Below are 18,628 nucleotides of genomic sequence, written 5' to 3'. Positions count from 1 at the left end.
TAGTGTCACTCCCAGCACACAGTAGGTGCTCAGGTAATTTCTCAGGGAACGAGTAGTTGATCCATCATGCATTTCGGTTTCAAAATCAAAGATCCTAGAAGAACCTCAGTATGGTCTCAGTAGAAAATTCTCCATTCACTTAAATGCTGAATAAATTTGCTTTTATTGCATCCATAAATATCAAGCATCTCGTGTTATTTATGATGTGTGCACACATTGAAAAATGGGCTCCCTGTTCTCTGGGAGGTGCTTTGTTCATAAGAGTAGATGAAGTATTATTTAATAAACAGCTTTTCATTTTTAGGCAGTTTTGAAAGATATCTAGTATGGCATAAAAACCCTTTAGTTTTTCTTAACCACCCAAATGCTGTTTAATTACATGTACATGTGCAGTTTAGAGCTAAAGTGGAAAAATAGATTTTTTCCTTTTTACTTATGAAACTGCTGAATAAAGAATCTGAAATAATTATAAGAATAACGGACCTTAAAAAAATGCCAGGTGTTTAATAGAAAAGCCTGCAAACCTGAGAGGTTGCTTAGTGAACCATTTCAGGAGTTAAGGGTGGCCGCAGGCCCAGGCTGGCACCTGTGGTCTTACTCTGCATATTAATGGCCTCTCCTTTTATTCTCAGGTGTCTTTCTGATGATGAATTATGTTGTGACCCTCCAGTAGTATGTTAGTTGTTGATATCTTTGACTTGCTGTCTCATTTTAAATAATTGTTCACTTTCTGGAGATAGAGGTTAGAAGTACTGTTGCAGACAGCTTCAAGAAAGCAGGTGGAGTGTACTGAAATCTTCCCTGATTCACCAAATCTGCAGAAAATGCAGGGTGAGGAAAAGCAGGTTTACAGTCATGAGTCCGGGAAACACTGAGTTTATTCTTGTATTATCATGTATCATATTTTCCATACCGACAACTGTGAACCTAGTTTTGCCCCACCCTGTATATTAAAATCGAATGATAAAAGCACCCATGTTCTCATGTCTGTTAGGAAACGTAGAGGATCTTTTTCTTTATCATGGAGTTTAGAAAATTTTTTAAAAGATCTTATTTATTTATTGTTAGAGAGGGAAGGGAGGGAGAAAGAGAGAGAAACATCAATGTGCGGTTGCTGGGGGCCATGGCCTGCAACCCAGGCATGTACTCTGACTGGGAATCGAACCTGCGACCTTTTGGTTCGCAGCCCACGCTCAATCCACTGAGCTACGCCAGCTAGGGCTTGGAGTTTAGAAATTTTACTAGAATATTCCTGGGTGCCTGGCACATGGTTACTTTTTACAAGTCTGCTTTTAAACTGGAGACATTCCTTTCCTTTTTTTTTGGCTTGTGTACATTTTGTTATTAGACATTAGTTTTTTTATTGTGGTAAAAAGGCATGTACATTTACTATTGTGACTCAGTGTACAGTTCAGTGGCATTGAAGACACTCGCAGTGCGCGTGCCCCTCATCACTCCCTACACCCAAAGACTCCATCGTCGTCCCCAACGTGAACCCCGCACCCTCGAAATGTGTATCCCCACCCCCTCACCCGCCGCAGCTCTTCGGAACCTCTGTTCTGCTTTCTGCAATGGCATTTCCTTTGACTTCTTTTATTGTAGCCATTTTTGCCCCCTTGGAAGTCCTGTTATTTATGTGTACTCCTGGTTTCTTCATGATTTGCTTCTCGGCAATCACTGTCTTCATTTTATCTTCTGAATTTTAAAAGTCAAGACCTGCTTTCCAAAAAGTTGTAAATTTTTAATGCCATTATCGCGTCCCCTTAGGCTGTGTTAATTCTCTCTCTCTGTTTTTGTGCAGTGTTGCTATTATCTATGCCCCCTCTTGACAGCTCCGTGTCATCACAGGCCGGCTTTGGGTCGCTCCCTCATTTCTCTGTCCCTGGAGGTGGTCACGGGTCGCTTTGCCTCCCGCGGCCTCTTCACAGGGCAGCGGCCTCCGCGCGCTGGGAGCCGAGTGAACTTGTGAGTGACCGGCGGGGGGCGCTGTGCTGCTCTCTGCCCCCGCAGGCCGGTGGCACAGGCACGGCAGAGCCCACCTGGGAACTTCAGTGATGTCGGATCCCTGTGCCCTGTAATTTTGAGTTACAGCAATGGGTGAGGGGCAGGCTTTGGTTGTTTTTTGTTATTGTTGTTGTTTTTTAAAGCTCCTAAAATGATTTGGGTTTGCAACCGGAGTTGAGAACCCGTGTTCTCCACCAGGCGTGGGCATACTGTTTCTGTAAAGGCCTCCATAGTAAGTCTTTTGGGTGTGCAGCTGCTTAACTCAGCCATAACCCAGTTTATGAATGAGTAAACGTGGCTGTGTGCCAATACAACTTTATTGATAACAACAGTTTGCAGTCAGAGTGTGCCGGGTCGGGCTCTAAACAAATCAGCACAGTCCTCCCATTTACGGATCGCAACACGAAGGTGGGAGAGCAGCTTACTTGTGAGTGGCAGCGCTGGATCCCCAGCCAGGCGTCCCGACCCACAGCCGCAGCTTCGCGCACACATGCAGCACAGCTCTCCGCAAAGTGGGCGTGGCAGGCTGTAGCGTTATTATCGCATTAAAGAGTTTGTGGGTCACATCAGTTTGAGAATTGCTCAGATAAATTTGAGTAAGTGTCTTCGATGCAGGGTGGTAGCGTCCACACTGGATTTCTGAGAAGGGGGTTGGAGCTGGCAGGTAGTGTTTTGTGAGTGCCGTTGGTCCCGGCAGTCAGTGACAGGCCCTGTGCCTGAACTCTCCTGCCCTGTGACTCCTTTGTTTCTGAAAATAGTAGTGCTTCCCAACGTTAGACGTGTGCGCCACTGTCCTAGTGTGTCATGGAGACCACTGGTACTGTTACTTACGTGGTCTCAGTTTTAAAATGCATATTTTAAACAGTATCTGTGAAGTTACAGGTTTGAGGTAGTTTTATTTATTGTGTCAGTGTGTTAAAAATAGGGAAAAAAGTCTAGGAAAAGTGTTCATGAACCTCCCCACAGTGAGCTAGCGGTTGGGTTGGTGGAGCAGACGCTGTTGATCTTGTGAGAAGGTAGCTCTTGTGAGTGGCCGGGGTGGTTGGTCACCAGCAGATGCAGCTCAGTGGATCCGTAGAGGTCTCGGCTGCACCGTGTTCTAGGTGTGATGTTGTCCAGGGGCTTGGATGCTCCAGCTTGTGCCTGAGGTGCTGTGCCGCATACACTCTTCACAAAAGGCCGGTATTTCCTCTCAGCAACGCCCAGGGTGTCTTACAGATGAGTCACGAAGTGATCGAGAGGTTCAGGAACTTGTCCGAAGTCATGAGGCCAGATCCTGGAGCCAAGATTCACGTTCAGGTCCTTTGTAATCCGGAACCCACCCTCTGCCTCTGTCCCCCACGCTCAGTGGTTATTGGAACGGAGCAGAGGCTGGGAAGTGACACCACACAGAAAATGGGCTCAAGTTGCCAGGTCGGGGCACAGAACCTCACCTTCCTCCTGCAGGCCCGGCGTCTGCCACCCTTGCTCTGCACTTGGCAGTTGGATGTTGGACCAGGATGACGGCGGCTCTCAAGAATGGGGGTCACCTGATGTGCGCAGGGAACCTGGGGCTCCACCTTTGGTTGACATACGAAGTGTTCTGTTTTAACAGGCACCTTGTGATTAATAGTCATCATTCTGTCACGTGAAAGGGAGTTGAGGTTTTGGCAAAATTCATGCAGGAAAACTTCAGCCAACCTGCACGAAAGGGAAAGGCTGGGCTAGAAACCAAGCCTGCCTCCAAAGCATTTAGCATCCAGAGAGGCAGTCGAAGAGGAAATAGTCCTCTTTTTTTTTTTTTTTTTTTTTTTTAGGACAAGACCCCTTTACAGCCTCCCTAAGTGGATATACATTGAACCGTGTTTGTTTACTTTTTCTCCTTTCCTTCCAACATTCTGCTGAAAATGACAGAAGAAGAAAACCCCATAAAAATATGAGCAGACCCATAACTAACGGGGCTGGAAAATGAGAAAGGTGCTCCAGGGGTCCCGACGCATCGAGGCCGTTGTGGAATAAATAAAACATATGGGGTCAGATTGATGGTGACATTACACAGCCAAGGAACTTACAGCCCAGTAGAGACGAAAGCGGGAATAGTGAGAAAGATGGATTTTCCTAACGGGACCCTGGAAGATTTCCAGGAATGAATCTATAGGGAGTGGCAACAAAAGTTGGGTAAGGCGAGCGCTCAGCCCCGAATTAATAAGCCCGAAGCAGCTGCTCTTACTCTGCTTTCAGTGAGTTTGGCTGGGTGGCGGGGTTTGCCTGTGCGAGAAAGCCGTTCAGCTTAGTTTTCAGTAAACTGGGAGATTCGCCAAGGCAGAGCACTGGTGGGGGCTTGCAGCTGGAAGGAGAAGTCGTAGGGGACCCCAGGTTTCCTTTGTGTCCCTGCCTTCCAAGGATAGGTGACTTCTGAACCTTGAAATAAACATACTTTTGTTCCACCTCCTTTTCCTGCGTATTTACTGTTATTCTCCGGTGTGCTAAAGAAACCCTCTGCTGTGCCCTGGTCGGGTAGCTCAGTTGGTTAGAGTGTTGCCCTGAAACACTGAAGGTGTTCCTGTCTTCACCCCCCGCCAGTTAGGTCACATACAAGCAGCAACCCAATGAATGCTCGGCTGGGTGGAGCAACAAAATCAGTTCTTTCTTTCCCTCCTTCGTTTCCTCCCTCCCTCCTCCTTCCTCTGTCCCTGTAGAGGGAATTTTTTAAAAAAACTAAAACAAAAACAAATCTCTGCTTGTTTTGGGGATCCTCACCAATCCAGACCCCATTTGTAAGAGTGAGCAAGCAGCCAAGGGTCCCCAGACATTTGGGATGAAGTCAGCAGAATGCGCAGGGAAAAGTTAAGAGAGGGAAGTTGCAATTCCCAGTCTCAGATCCAAGGGAGCAGCCAGGAAAGCGAGAGAAGGAGGCCTGAGAAGGTCCCCGGAGGTGGCGAGGTTGGGAAGCTCTGGCTGGTGCAGGAGGTGGAATCAAGAGTGAAATGGGACCTGCTTAGGTCTCGGAAAAGGTGGTCTGGAAAATTGAGCTGAGATGTCTTCCAAAATGCAAAGCAACAGGTTTAAGCTGAGAATTAAGAATGAAAAGATGTGCGGGATGGGTCTAGGAGACAAGTACCCAACTAAGAAGCAGATGGAGAAGGAAAAGGAGGGAGGCCCATTATTTCTTCGATTCTAAGATGCCATTGAAGATCAGATGCCTATTTGCAACTAGCTTATCATCTAGGGAGCTGAGAGACAGAACATTCATGAGCTGGCTTTCCTAAACATGTTTATTTTTCCCCCTACACCATGGCATACTGGTTCTTCAGTACTTAAGCGGACACCCAGCCTTCTCATTTAGAGTTCTTCTGAGTCCCTTGACCATTCTTGTTAACACATGGTATCATTGTAACACAAGGGCGTTCCCATTGTTTATTGGAAAATAATATTAAACTTACGTGAAGGTTACAAGAATCAGGATAATGAGTTAGAAGGTCTGTATAGATTTTGCTGTTACTATCATTTTATGCCTTTGCTTTATCGGTTGCTTTTCTGCTTGTGAATGTATGATGAAAATGTTCTAAATCATTTGGCAGTATGATGCATACGTCATAACCTGCTGAGCGTTTTATAAGTGACTTTGACTTTATATTTTTTCCATCTTTAGTCTTGATAATATCTTTTAAATTTTTTAAATGTATCAATTTGGGAGAGAAACATCAGTTTTTGTTCCATTTAATTATGCTTTCACCGTTGACTCTTGTGTGTGCCTGACGGGGGATTGAACCCTCAACCTTGGTGTATCAGGAGGATGTTGTAACCGATTGAGCTTCCTGGCTAGGACTTTAGTCTTGATAATATAATTTGGGTATCTGTGAAGACATGGTTTTGTTTGTACTGTTTACTCGGTTAACTTAACAAGCTTTTATTTTATTGTATTTTTTTTCCAAATTCAAGCTAACCATGCATCCCTGGAGGTTTAATGGCTTCCCTTATAAATTAACTGGCACCTGAGAGAAGGGAGCTGCTTGAATGATAATTCTCCACGGCACGTGAATGAATCCCGCCAGCCTCTCCTAAATGTTAAATTCTGAGGGATTTAACGTTCCTGCTACCTTTCATTATGCCGCTGCCATATAATGCGCAGTCTTCTGTTACACAACTTTTTATGTCTGTGCTGTGTCATATGAAACCTTAATGTATAAACATTAACCCATAATTAGGGATCCTGACTTAAAATTGAACCACAGCTTGTGTCTGTGCCAACATTGACAACCACGGCTAAATTCATAACTTTCTTTCTCCTAGCAGCTGGAAATTTCTTTTGATGTCAATGCTGAGAGGGTCCTAATTTTAGGAGGGTTAAATGTAGAGGAAGTATCTTAGAATGCTCTCATTGCAATATTAAAAAAAGAAAGCTAGACAAACTCTGGTACAATTTTTGATTCCTCCCACCTCCCCCAATTTTCCTATGCCTTAGAAGAAAGAACGAGAAGGGGCTGATGTTTGTGCTTCACGTCTTCCCCTCTGGGTGCCAGGACATTGTAGATTTTGTATCATTAATTCCTTGGGGGGGATCTTTGACCGTGCGTGGAACTTTACACCCAGCCATATTTTTATTTCATGCATTTACTGAAGAGATATATTGTCAGCATCTTGTCAGTGGATCGTCTGGGAAGCATGTGCCAGGGTGAGGTTTGAAGGAGAACATTTTTACTGGAGAGAGAACTGAAAAACAAGAGGAGATGAGGCAGAAGTGGGCATGGGGAGCCTTTGAACTGGGGTGCAGGTCTGGCACGTCTGAAAGGAAAGAAGGAAGAAAGACCGCTGGCTAAGATGGTGCAGTGCAGCTGCAAGAGGGTCTTGGCCAGCCCAACAGGAAGCTGTGGTGCAGATGGCCCATCCGGGAGTCTTTACTGGCCACGCATGGAGAGCCTCTTACCACTGCCGTGCTCCGTCCTTGGCTGGCATCGCCTGCAAAGTGAGTGGCGTCTGCCTGCAGACTGAGGCAGACCTTCTGGACAGCTGCAGGGGGATCTGAGCAGGGCACACTCCACAGCCACAACGGTTACTTAAAGTCTGCCACTTGGTCTGTGTGTGAACCTGAGCAAGTTACTCTAACTTGCAAATTTTTGTTGCTGTTGTTTTGTTAAAACAACATACTGATACCACTGGGTTCTTGTGAGGCGTGATGGAATAGTGTATCCTCATAAAGAAGGGTGGCTGCACCGTGGCGTCCCTCAGACGTTCACCATTATGTCCTTCTTTCTGGGGATGCGGTGATGGTCAAGGTGTCTACGCTTTACCGGTTTGACCTTGACGTGGGAAACATGGTAGATACACAAATACCTGATAAGAGTTATTTCCGATGATAAGTAGTGCTGTTAAAACAAGATGATGTGACAGAGTGAGGGCAAAGCACTCTTTTTTTAAAGATTTTATTTGTTTATCGTTAGAGAGGGAATGGAGAGAGAAAGAGAGAGAGAGAGAGAGAAACATCAATGCGCAGTTGCTGGGGGTCATGGCCTGCAACCCAGGCATGTACCCTGGCTGGGAATCGAACCTGAGACACTTTGGTTCCCAGCCCGCGCTCAACCCACTGAGCTATGCCAGCCAGGGTGACAAAACACTTTTTAACATCAAGAACTAAAACATACCACCCACAATGTTTTCTGCCAGAAGGAATGAATGTATGAATGAATGAATGAATGAATGCCATTAAGTGGAAGACATACTGGTGACCAAACTAACAGTAATGAGGACAAAATGTGTGTCATTGCCAATGGCAGGTGGAGTTGAATGTGGTTTTGACATAAAGATTACTCAGATTGATGGGGAGTTCTGGAATCCTGGAGATACTCTCTTATTCTTTCCAGCCAGGAAGAATTAATTTAGAAATCAACACTTGATTTTCATTTGCCTGAAAACAGAGAATAAACTGGGACAGGGTGTGCTAAAACAGGAGGTGACAGATTGTTTTCCTATGAAGGGCCAGATAGTAAATATTTTGGGCTTTGCTGGCCAGCCAGTCTGTCAGCGCTTCTCAACGCAGTCATAACGTGAGAGCCGCCACACTCCGTATGTGTTCTAGGGAAACTTCCAGAACGTTCAGATTTGAATTTGATAACACTTTTCACGCATCATAAAATATTATTTTTTAAATTTTCTTTTAACCATATAAAAACATGAAAACCATGCTTAGAGCCCAGGGTGTGTCAGGAGAAGAGGTGAGTATTGGGTTTGGCTGCCCCTGGATTATAGAACTCAGAAGATTTGTGGAGGACCCAGTTTTCATTAGTGGATAAATGAAGCCAAGTGCTAAAAACTTTGCTTTTGAGGAGTTAGCATTCCTGATTTTCGCTTATCTCAGGGCGTTCTAAAGGTTTAGGCCCTCTGCCTGTTGAGGTTAGTGACTCAAAAGCATAACCTAGCCCTGTTGTCCATTTTTCTTTTACTTGATAAAGATGTAGCAATAACAACTGTTAGTCTGCGTGATCAATATAATACACGGAATCAAACCGTAGCACTACAGTTTGCATTACTGGAGCAAATTATAAATGTCAAGGGGTGGAAACTTTTACTGTTTTACTATTTAAGGGCTTTCCACCCTCAGTCTGTCACTGATCTTCCTGTGTGAATGAATACCTGGGAGCCTCTGCTCCCCAGGTCTGCAGCCCCCCCCGCCCCCCATCTGCATGGCTCCCCACGGTGCTGATGATGTTCACCAAGTCCGTGTTCCTGGAACCAACCTCAATACCCACTCATCAGCTTTAACAAGCGATTGTATTGTGAATGATTTTGTTATGTAAATATATAATCAATCATGCAACATTTAACACATACCACATGAGTGAAGTATAATTTTTGGATGTATTTCCAAAAGGGGAAATTAGTGGAGCAAATATTGTACTCATACATGCATTTGTAGTTTTACCGTCCGTAGTGATTGTACTGATTTATAGCGAAATGTGAGCAGCTGTTTGACTCTGAACAAAAAATGGAGCGTACTTTTTTACCCACCCCACTTGATTTATGGTGTCTTGTTTTAGCTTTAATTTCCATTTCTCTCATGATTGGAATTGTATATCCCCTCATGTGATTATGATCCATCAGTGTTTACTTTTACTGAACTCTCTGTTCGTGGCCTTTGTGAGGTTTTCTGTTGGGGATGTTTTTTAAGAGTTCTTTGTATATTTGAAAAAATAGTGCTTTGTTTCTTGTTTAGGTTTTTTTGAATCCTCACCCGAGGATATGCATACTGATTTTAAAGGGGGAGGGGGGAGAAAGAGGAAGAGAAGCAGAACAGTTGCCTCCCATACACGCCCCAACTGGGTATTGAACCCACAACCGACGTGTGTAGGTATGTGCCCTGACAGGGAATGGAACCAGAACAATGCTCCAACTAACTGAGCTACCTGCCCAGGGCAGTTCCTTTGTTTTTGATAGTAGTTATAAATGTTTGTTTATCTTTTTTTTTTAAGATTTTTACTTATTTATTTTTAGAGAGGGAAGGGAGGGAGAAAGAGAGAGAGAGAGAGAGAGAGAGAGAGAGAGAGAGAGAGAGAAACATCAATGTACAGTTGCTGGGGGCCGTGGCCTGCAACCAGGCATATGCCCTGACTGGGAATCGAACCTGCGATGCTTTGGTTCGCAGCCTGCGCTCAATCCACTGAGCTACGCCAGCCAGGGCTTGTTATTTATCTTTTAACATTGCTAATGACTTTAAAACTTTCAAAACCAAGTTTTAAAAATGCCCTATGGTTTAAAGTATAGTCCTGTTTGCTCCTTTCCTTGGGTCTTGAAAATCTTTACTTATTATGGCTTCTAAACCTGCTTGGCTTTCATTTTTTCTTTTTTCTCTCTCCGAGTCTGCCTTGCTCTTCATCTGACCTTCTCTGAGTCTCCTGCCCCTTTCTTCTTCTAAGGACTCTTATCCTTGAACTTAGGGCCCACCCTAATCCAGGGCGGTCTCATCTTGAAACCCTTAATTCCATCGCAAATACCCTTTTTCTATTAAACAGGTTCTGGGTGGGCATATCTTTTGGAGGGCCACATTCCGGCCAACTACAGTCACCCCGTGTGATCCATTAACTGACTTTTCCCTCCAGTGCTTGACTTTAAGAATTATAGTCCTGACATTTGATCTGAATATTTAATGCCCTTGAAATATATTTTCATGTCTTCTCAAAAGGAGAATTATTCTCCACCTTCTGCCACACAGAGTGTGGGTTCTGTTAACTCCATTCCATTCTGGGACTTGCAATAGCAAGCAACTGAGAACACATAATACTTAATTTTCATTTCTTTCTGTCCCATAAACTGGTTTTATAAAAAAACAAACAAACATGTAATTTACATTGTCTTACCCCTTTCTCCATTTTCAGCGTAAATGACATACCGAGTTATAACGGCGGACATGAGACTTGTCTTCCGGTGTTAAAATTCAGGAGACGTGAGTCCGAAATAGCGTTCCCTAAGCATGGTCCATAGATCATGTGTGTTAACACCATTAGTCTAGAACACAAATGGGTATATATAAGCCTTATAACTTTGGTCAAGTTTTATATTTTTTTATTTAGTTATCTCCTAGAGAGTTTGAAATTTCAGAGATGTCAGTAAAAATATTGATTATGAATGGGTTTTTAGGCTTCTAATGATACAGGCTATCATGCATTTTTAGTTTCACAGTCCCTCGTCTCAAAGTTGAGTATAAAAGCTGTCCGCAGAGTAGATTTATTCCTACCGATCCTGTTTCCTTGCACAGACTCCTTAAACACGTCAAGTAATATGTAGTGTGAATATATTAACACGAGGTTGTAAACTATATTTTTAAGGTTACAGTTACAACTTTTTAAGTGTGATGAAATGTCTTTTTACTCCTCAATAAAATGTATCATTTATTGTAGTCAAGCCTTTATGGCTGAGCGGATGACGGTCCTTTCGCTGAAGCACTGCCGCGCGTGGTGCCTGTGATGTAGTCACCACCCTGGCACTTGCTTGCAAGCTGCTCGCATATTTGGGTTTCATTCTTCATGTGGCACCAGGACACTCATGTCATGGAGCTTAGGAAGTATATTGTGTAGTTTTCCTTATTTTTGGTTTCTTGGTTATAAATTCTTGGTCACTGTAAACTTCATCAGCTTTGCTCATCAAGACATGAATAATTGTGAAACATTACAAGAAGCTGGAAGAGATCTTGATGATCGTCCTGGCCTAATATTTTCCCTCTTCAAAATGAACTCTACCTAGAGGAGTGAGTGAGTGTCACAAACTAACCCATTTATTTCTGGTGGCGTATCCGCACCACTGTTCTTTTAGTGCTGAGTAAGTTGCAAACAGTCGCCACATAAACATTTTTCAAATATAAATCAATGTGAATCTTTAATCTCCAAGTATAAATAAAACATTATTTTCTGTTGCTTGGATATAATTGTATTCAAAATTAACTCAATTTAAGCTATGCTTAGTTATTAAGGAGAAAATATCTTACCATCTAGAGAAAATAGTTCAAAAATAAGAATCATAGTCTAGATATTTTAAAAGATACTGCAAGATTATAAAGAGTAAAAGAAACTAACAGAAGATAGTGATCGTTTTGATGTGTTTCTTCTAAATCTTTTTTTTTTTTTTTTTGGCTCCGCCTGGATTCTTCGCAGTCAGTGGTGTTAGTTTTGTTGTTTGCTTTGTAACTGATAGTGAGCGTTTTTGTTTTCATCAAGTTGCATTTAAAAGAATCACTTTTAATGATGTGTAACCTTTTAGCGTTCGGATATATCACCATAAGTTTCTCTCTTCCTCCTACATCAGCTGACCTCTCCAGTAGTTTCTCTCGTTTTGTCTGTCATAAATCACGCTAAAATAGGTCGCTGAGTATACCTCTTGTCAGGCTCGCTGGCTTGTCAGCTCCGGGTGGATGCCTAAGCGGACGGCAGGCTGGAGGCTCCTGGGTGTGCACCGCCCGGCTGCTCAGCGAGGCTGGCCCCGTGCCAGTCGGAGTTTGCGGTGGCCCCGTGCCTCCCACCTCATTTTGAAAAAACCTTTGCCATTTTGGTTCGGGAACACGGTACTGTATTTTAATTGGAATACTTTTGATCACCGCATTCTCTTGGTCCCCTTGTCACTGCTTTAGTCACAGCTTTGGGGGTGGGGGGGCTGCACACGACATAGTAATACACTTTGATTGCAAGAAACATTGCAATGAGGGAGGATGTGAGCCTTAGAACCAGGGAAACTGAATCTGACTTCTAACAAGTACTCACTTAGCCTGTTGTACGTGTTCTTAGTTCCTTCTAGTGTTCATGAGGTAGGTATTATCCTTTCCGTTTTATGAACGAGGGGACTCTGTTATGGCGAGATAGAGTGACTGGCCCCAAATCAGTGTCACTTGAAATGATTTGAGAGCTGGGTTTCAAACATAGATACACTTGATTCCTCCAGAAGCTCCTAGTAATCAGCCCACGTAAGAGACTGCAATGTCAATCTGCATGAGTAGGGATTTTTTTTAATTCCTCTTATATGAAAAGAAAATTAGATGTCAAATGGGTATTTTTGTTTTAATATAGTTTTAGGATGATGAACGTAGACAAAGTGAAAATGTACCTGAAAGTTTAAGACACAGAGGGATCGTGTTAACATTTGTGTATGCAGAGAATCGTGTGTTGTGCTGTCTCGGAGGGAGGCGGGGAGCCCCTGGTGCCCCTGACGTTGTGCCACACGGAGTGCGACAGAGCGGTTTCTGCCCAGGACGCCAGCAGTGTCTCCTGACCGATGTGGGCGTGGCTGGAGAAGGCGGGGTTGGAGTAGGAGTGTCCTGGCTTCACCCTCTGGCTCTGTCGTTTGCTTGTGTAACCCTGTGCCATGGATGTAAGCCCTCTGGGCCTTGGTGTTCTTCTCTAGTCTCGGTGTCCCACTCCCTCAAGTCAGGTGGCTTTCGCATCTCACTTCATTTATGGAATCTCTTCACTAGTATTCGATCTGCCGAAGATGCCCAGTCCACCATAAAGCCTAGAGAAGAGCCAGGTTATGGGTGCATAGTCTCCTCCTAGCAAGTCCTGGCGTGGAGGTGGCTCGATCATGACTCCTGGGACACTTTTGTTTTCAGTTTATTGTTTGAAGAACATTGTCTTGACACAGGAGGTATAACATTGTGATACAGCCACTCTCTATGTCCGTATGTGAGTGCCTGTGGAAAGGATGTTTTCGCACAGAAACATGGATTTGCATGCTGTTAAATTACAAATGATAGCATTATTGCAGTGCTATCTAGAGGGTACTCTATTTCTTTGTCAGGTCAGTATTTTACAGAGCACCATGCACAACATTCTTCTGTTAAGTTTCCAAATTTTAAATAAGTGTTCAACTTACAGAAGTTGGCTGATGGTGTAAATGTATGTGGCATTCTTTATTCTCCTGTTGAACTGAGAGCTGTTTTGTGTTGACTTCCCTATTCTAAGTGTTTGCTTCGGTGCTATAGGAACAATCTGAGAGCTGACAGATGTGTCAGCTTTTGTAGGTGGTTTTGTTAAAAACATAAGCTCCTTTTTTGGGGGGGTCAGGCATTTCAAAAATCTGGGTGGGAATAAATGACTTGGAATTCCTCATAGGTTTAAATATAATGAGCTAAATTATCTTGATATTGATGGTGTACACATACTAGGCAACTTACATTTTATTTTTCTGTCATTTTTAGGATTCTGAGTAACAATAAAATATCTGAGCTGAAGAATGGTTCATTTTCTGGGCTAAGTCTCCTTGAAAGATTGTGAGTATTTTTTTATTGTCATTTCTTATTGTTATTTTACTTTATGCATTTTTATTATAAATTAGGACTAAACTCCCAACTTTTCAAAATAAAAAAATTGAGTTTTTCCCACGTTTTTATTAGGAGAAATTTCAAGAATTGAATTCTAGAAAACAACGAATTGTGATTTCACTTACACGAGGAATCCGAAAAACAAAAGGAAGGAACAAACTAAACAGAAAGAGACACAGAGATACAGAGAACACATGGGTGGTCACCAGACAGGCGGTGGGAGCAGGGGTTGAGGGGGTGAGAGGGATTCAGAAAGTACGAACTGCCAGTTGTGGACACCGTCACAGAGATGAAAAGTACAGCATAAGAAACGAATATGGTCAGTAATATTGTGATAACTATGTACATGTCAGACTATGTATGGTGTCAGATGGGTACCGGGCTTACTGGAGTGGTGACGCTGTAAGATGTGTAAATGTAACTTTGCAAGGTATATAAGGTGCATACATTAGTTGTGCAATGTAATATGTGAACTGTAACTGAAAAGGCAATTAAAAAAAAGAAAAACTAGTTAAAGCAGAAGCCGGCAGACTTTCTGTACAGGGCCAGCTGGTCAGTATTTTAGGTTCTGCGGGCCATGTGAGCTTGTCACAGCGAGGCGACGCTGCCGTCGTGGTGGGAGAGCAGCAGCAGACGATAGGTGAGTGAATGGCTGTGGAGGTGACTGTTCACCAAACAGGCCGTGGACCTTGGCCGGCGGACCACTGGCCTGGGAAGTGGAGGTGTGCTTCTGAAGAAGTTCTGTCACGACACGTGTATGCCTTATCACATAGCCACACAGGATTTAAAGGCAGGGGGCCTTTTGGATAAACTCTGATATTTTATCCCAATGTCTCTGGATGTGATCATTTTGCTTAGCAGTTAGTTCCAGTTTTGCTTCTGACCAGATGTGTTACAGGTAGTATGCATTTTTGGCCTTGGGGAGTTGTACACGGTGGATGTTTAGTTTGCTTGTTTTCTGAACGCTGTTCTAGGATCACGTTTCAAATTCCCACGTTACCCATACATTTCAGGCAACATTTCAGAGTACACCAGGGAGCCACACCGTGGCCATCTTTTCCGCTGAATATCGGACGTTCCTCATTTTCTTAGCTTTCCTTGTCCTGTTTCACTTTCTGTACTCCCAGGTGGCCCTTCCTTGGCCACATCACCTGCTGGCTTCTCCCACAACTGGGCACCCACGGGACTTCATTGCTTCTGTCACTGCTGTGATTTAAGCATATACCATTGATAGCATTTGACCCTGTCTCCAAACGCAGCCGCAGTTTGAGGTATTACGGGTTAGGACTGCAACACAGGAATTTGGTAGGGACACAGTTCAGCCTAGAATTTCAAACCGTGTTATTCAAGGGTGAACTGTATATTCTTTTGAAAAGAATTGTCTAAAACTTAACACTGCCTATACATTTTTCTCTCAACTTTTTTGGTAAATGGTGGGGTTTTTTTTGACATTTTTTAGGCTTTTTAGACTGTTTATCATTGAGAACTGCTGTTATTTATCCATTCTTCCACACACTCATTCATCCCTCCTCCCTCCCCTCTGTCTTCCCTCTTCATTGTACAGTCTCGTCATTCTCGTGCTGTGTTACGTATTTGTCAGAAATTAGTGTCACTCGCCTACACTCTCATTGCTGACTCCAGAATTGCATAGTGGTCAGTGTGTCCGACTCTTCAGTGTTCATCCCCACCCCCACCCCCCCCCCCGGCCAGGTGATGGGTCTAGGTCACCAAAGCATCTCTTTCTCAAGAATGACAGAACCGGTCCTAGCCAATAAGAGATGAAGGGTGGTTAGCTTTGAGGCTTCCGAGAAAGATTTCCCAGCTCTTGGACAGATAGAAGAAGCAAGCCTCTGTTCTTTTTCATGACTTTGTGCTTGGAGGTGATTTTTGGACCCAAGATACGATGTCAGGACAACCTGAAGGCCAACTTGACTTTGTGAGACTAGGGATCTGAGAGAGGGGGGGACCACCCATGAAGGCGGCCCTGCCTCTTGATTTCCTGTAATGTCAGGGAATTATTTTCTTTCTCGAGGAAGCTGTTTCAAGTAGAGCTTTCTGATACATGCAGCTAAAAAGTGTCTTTTCTGATATACTTAGCATTCTTGCCTAGATTAAGAGCCAGCTCTTTTTTCCAAGAACCGTTTAAACATTTCTTCAATTTTGTTGACGCAGTTTGTGTTCACCTTTTTTTCATTTATGTTTTAATGACCCAACGTACTCAGATTCCTCCGCACATCCCACGTTAGACTTCTGTTGGCTAGGGACGCTCTGGGTGGGTGAGGGAAATGTCGAATGAGAGAACCTGACCATGAATATCTTTTGGCAAAGGCTGATTAATACAACTATTATTAAATATTATACAATATGTCGAGCATTTTTTCATTATTAAAAAGTGTCTCTTTAAATCATATTGCACTACTTACTTATTCATGAGAGGTCTTTTCTAAAGACACACGCAGTACATCACTGACCACAGATTTATGGTGTGCTTTAGCTGAATTATTTCCTGTTGTAGATGTTTTTCGAACTCTGAAAGGGGAAATGCGGTTTTGAAAAAACAGAACTGACATTATGTGTATTTCTATTTGCAGAGATTTTTAGCTTATGCAATACCGGTCAAACACATGCTGATTGAATTTTCTCTAGAAACCTTCCCTTTGAGGTGTAGGGTTGGGGTCAGTTGGGGAGGGGGAGACAGGAAGTAGTACATTGGGCCTGATGATGAAATAATTGTACTTCCTGGGACTTAAAAAGTTGGGGACAAAAACTGTTTATTATGAAACACTTTAGCCATACAGAAAAATTGAAATACTAATGTAGTAATCTCCCATACCCCCAGTTTACTTACCCAGACTCAATAACTATTCACAATTCGCAGTCCCTTTTTTAAATATTGGAATATGCCTGCACATACACACGTTTGCTACATTGTTTGAAGGTCAGTTTCAGACATGACCCTCTACCTTTACCAGGTGTGAGTGTTGTGAGTGATACGCAGTAATCTCCGCGTTGTCTGACTTAATGAATATTCTAATGATTTCGGGGGTAACCATAATTCACTAAAACAACTTTGTAGTAAAGCTTAGGTAAATGTAATTCTGTCTCTCAGCCATGGTTTCCTTTCTCATGCATTTATAGTCTGTCTCAGTCTGTTCTGGCTTCTCTAACAAACTGCCAGAAACAGGGTAGTTTGTAACAACATTTATTTCTCATGGTTCTGGAGGCTGGAATGTCCAGGATGAAGGCACCAGCAGATTCGTGTCCAGTGAGGGACCGCTTCCTGCTGGGCCATCTTTTCGCCGAGACCTCACGTGGTGGAAGGGGGAGAGGGACCTGTCTCATGTTCCCTTTGGGAGGACATTAATTTCATTCACTAGGTCTCTGTGCTCATGACCTACTCACCTCCCAAAGGCTCCACCCCGTAGTTCCATCACCGTGGGAGTTAGGTTTTCAATGTATGAATTTGGGTGAGAGGGGCAAACATTGACAGAGGGGTCCAACCTTTTGGTGTCTCTGGGCCACACTGGAAGAAGAAGAGTTGTCTTGGGCCACACGTTAAATACACAAACACTAACAAAAACTGATGAGCAAAAAGAAGGTTTTAAGTAAATTTACGACTTTGTGTTGGGTTGCATTCTTAGACATCCCGGGCCACATGAGGCCTGTGGGCCATGGGTTGGACACCCCCATACTGCGGTCCGTCCGCCCCTCTCTGCATATAGAGCTCTCCCACTCTCACTGAACAGTCATGAACTCTACCCTTGTGGAACTTCTGGTCTCGTGGGGAGATGGTTGAAGCGCTCACACTTCAGTGGGATGAGGCCAGGACAGGGGAAGCACAGGGCGCTGCTGTTCACATGCATTTTTCCGGAGGAGGGAATGGTGTGGACTCCTAAGACCTAAGGATGAGTAGGAGTCAGAAGAGAGAAGCAGGACAGGGGTGAGGCTCTGGGGTGGCAAAGACAGGGGTGTGTGTCAAGGACAGGGACACCACATGCAGAGGTCTAGAGGTGAGAGAAACAGGACTCTTTCTCCCGGTGTGACTGGTATATATGAAGAAAGACAGACCGAGCAAGCGAGTGTTAAAGAAAGGTGTTGGGCAGCATGGGACGTGAGAGTCAGAGTTGGAAGATGGGCAAGGGCAAGGTCAGGACCATGGGTAACCCATAAGTTACCTCAAAGAGTCTGAACTCTCCTCTGAGGGGACCCTGATGTCTCTGGAGGGTTTAGCCAGATAGAGACGTCGCCAGATTTGTGCTTATGAAGATGTAAACGGGGAAGAGTGGAGAGAAGTGAGGACGCACGCCAGTCGGAGCTGTGTGGTGTGTTACCTGGGCTGGGGTGATGCCTGTGGGGAGGGAAGGGGAGTGGGTGGCTTCCACACGTGCTGTGCTTTGCTGTGTCTAATGTGCTCCCGTGTGTGATGTGCACCCACATTTTGTGTGCATTATACACAGGATTATACCCATTATTATACCCATAGTAGGTGATCATTATACCCATGTATAATGTGCATCCTTATTTTTCCCTCAAAAACTTGGGCAAAAAAGTGCACATTATACACAGCAAAATATGGCAGTTGGCAGGTGCATGATACCACATGGTATAGTTTGTTCAACATGTTAGAACATTTTTCAAACATACAAAGATGTTGAAAGAAAATATCTCTAGTACCTTGATTTAATTATGGCCAGCTTTTTGGTATGTTTATCTGTCTCCCTCTTGCTCTAGGTATACATTTGCCCAGTTCCTTTAGTAAATGTTCACCATGTCAGTAAGAAAGATGTGTTTGCATCCTGATGTCTGGCTTGGCTACTTATTGACACCAAGACCTTGGCCGGATTTCAT

At 43.7% G+C, this 18,628-nt stretch overlaps 1 protein-coding gene across 1 annotated transcript in view; it reads left to right on the top strand.

Annotated features, from left to right (window-relative positions):
• Nucleotides 1–18,628, top strand: part of ADGRA3 (adhesion G protein-coupled receptor A3) — a 107,597-nt gene that overhangs the window by 17,803 nt on the left and 71,166 nt on the right. Inside the window, exon 2 of the mRNA XM_028506146.2 lies at nucleotides 13,658–13,729. Within this exon, the coding sequence (XP_028361947.2) occupies nucleotides 13,658–13,729 (72 nt within the window). The remainder of the gene's footprint in view (nucleotides 1–13,657; nucleotides 13,730–18,628) is intronic.

Source organism: Phyllostomus discolor, chromosome 1, assembly GCF_004126475.2.
Source record: "Phyllostomus discolor isolate MPI-MPIP mPhyDis1 chromosome 1, mPhyDis1.pri.v3, whole genome shotgun sequence".
NCBI lineage: Eukaryota > Metazoa > Chordata > Mammalia > Chiroptera > Phyllostomidae > Phyllostomus > Phyllostomus discolor.
This window is presented reverse-complemented; position numbering and strand designations above follow the sequence as displayed.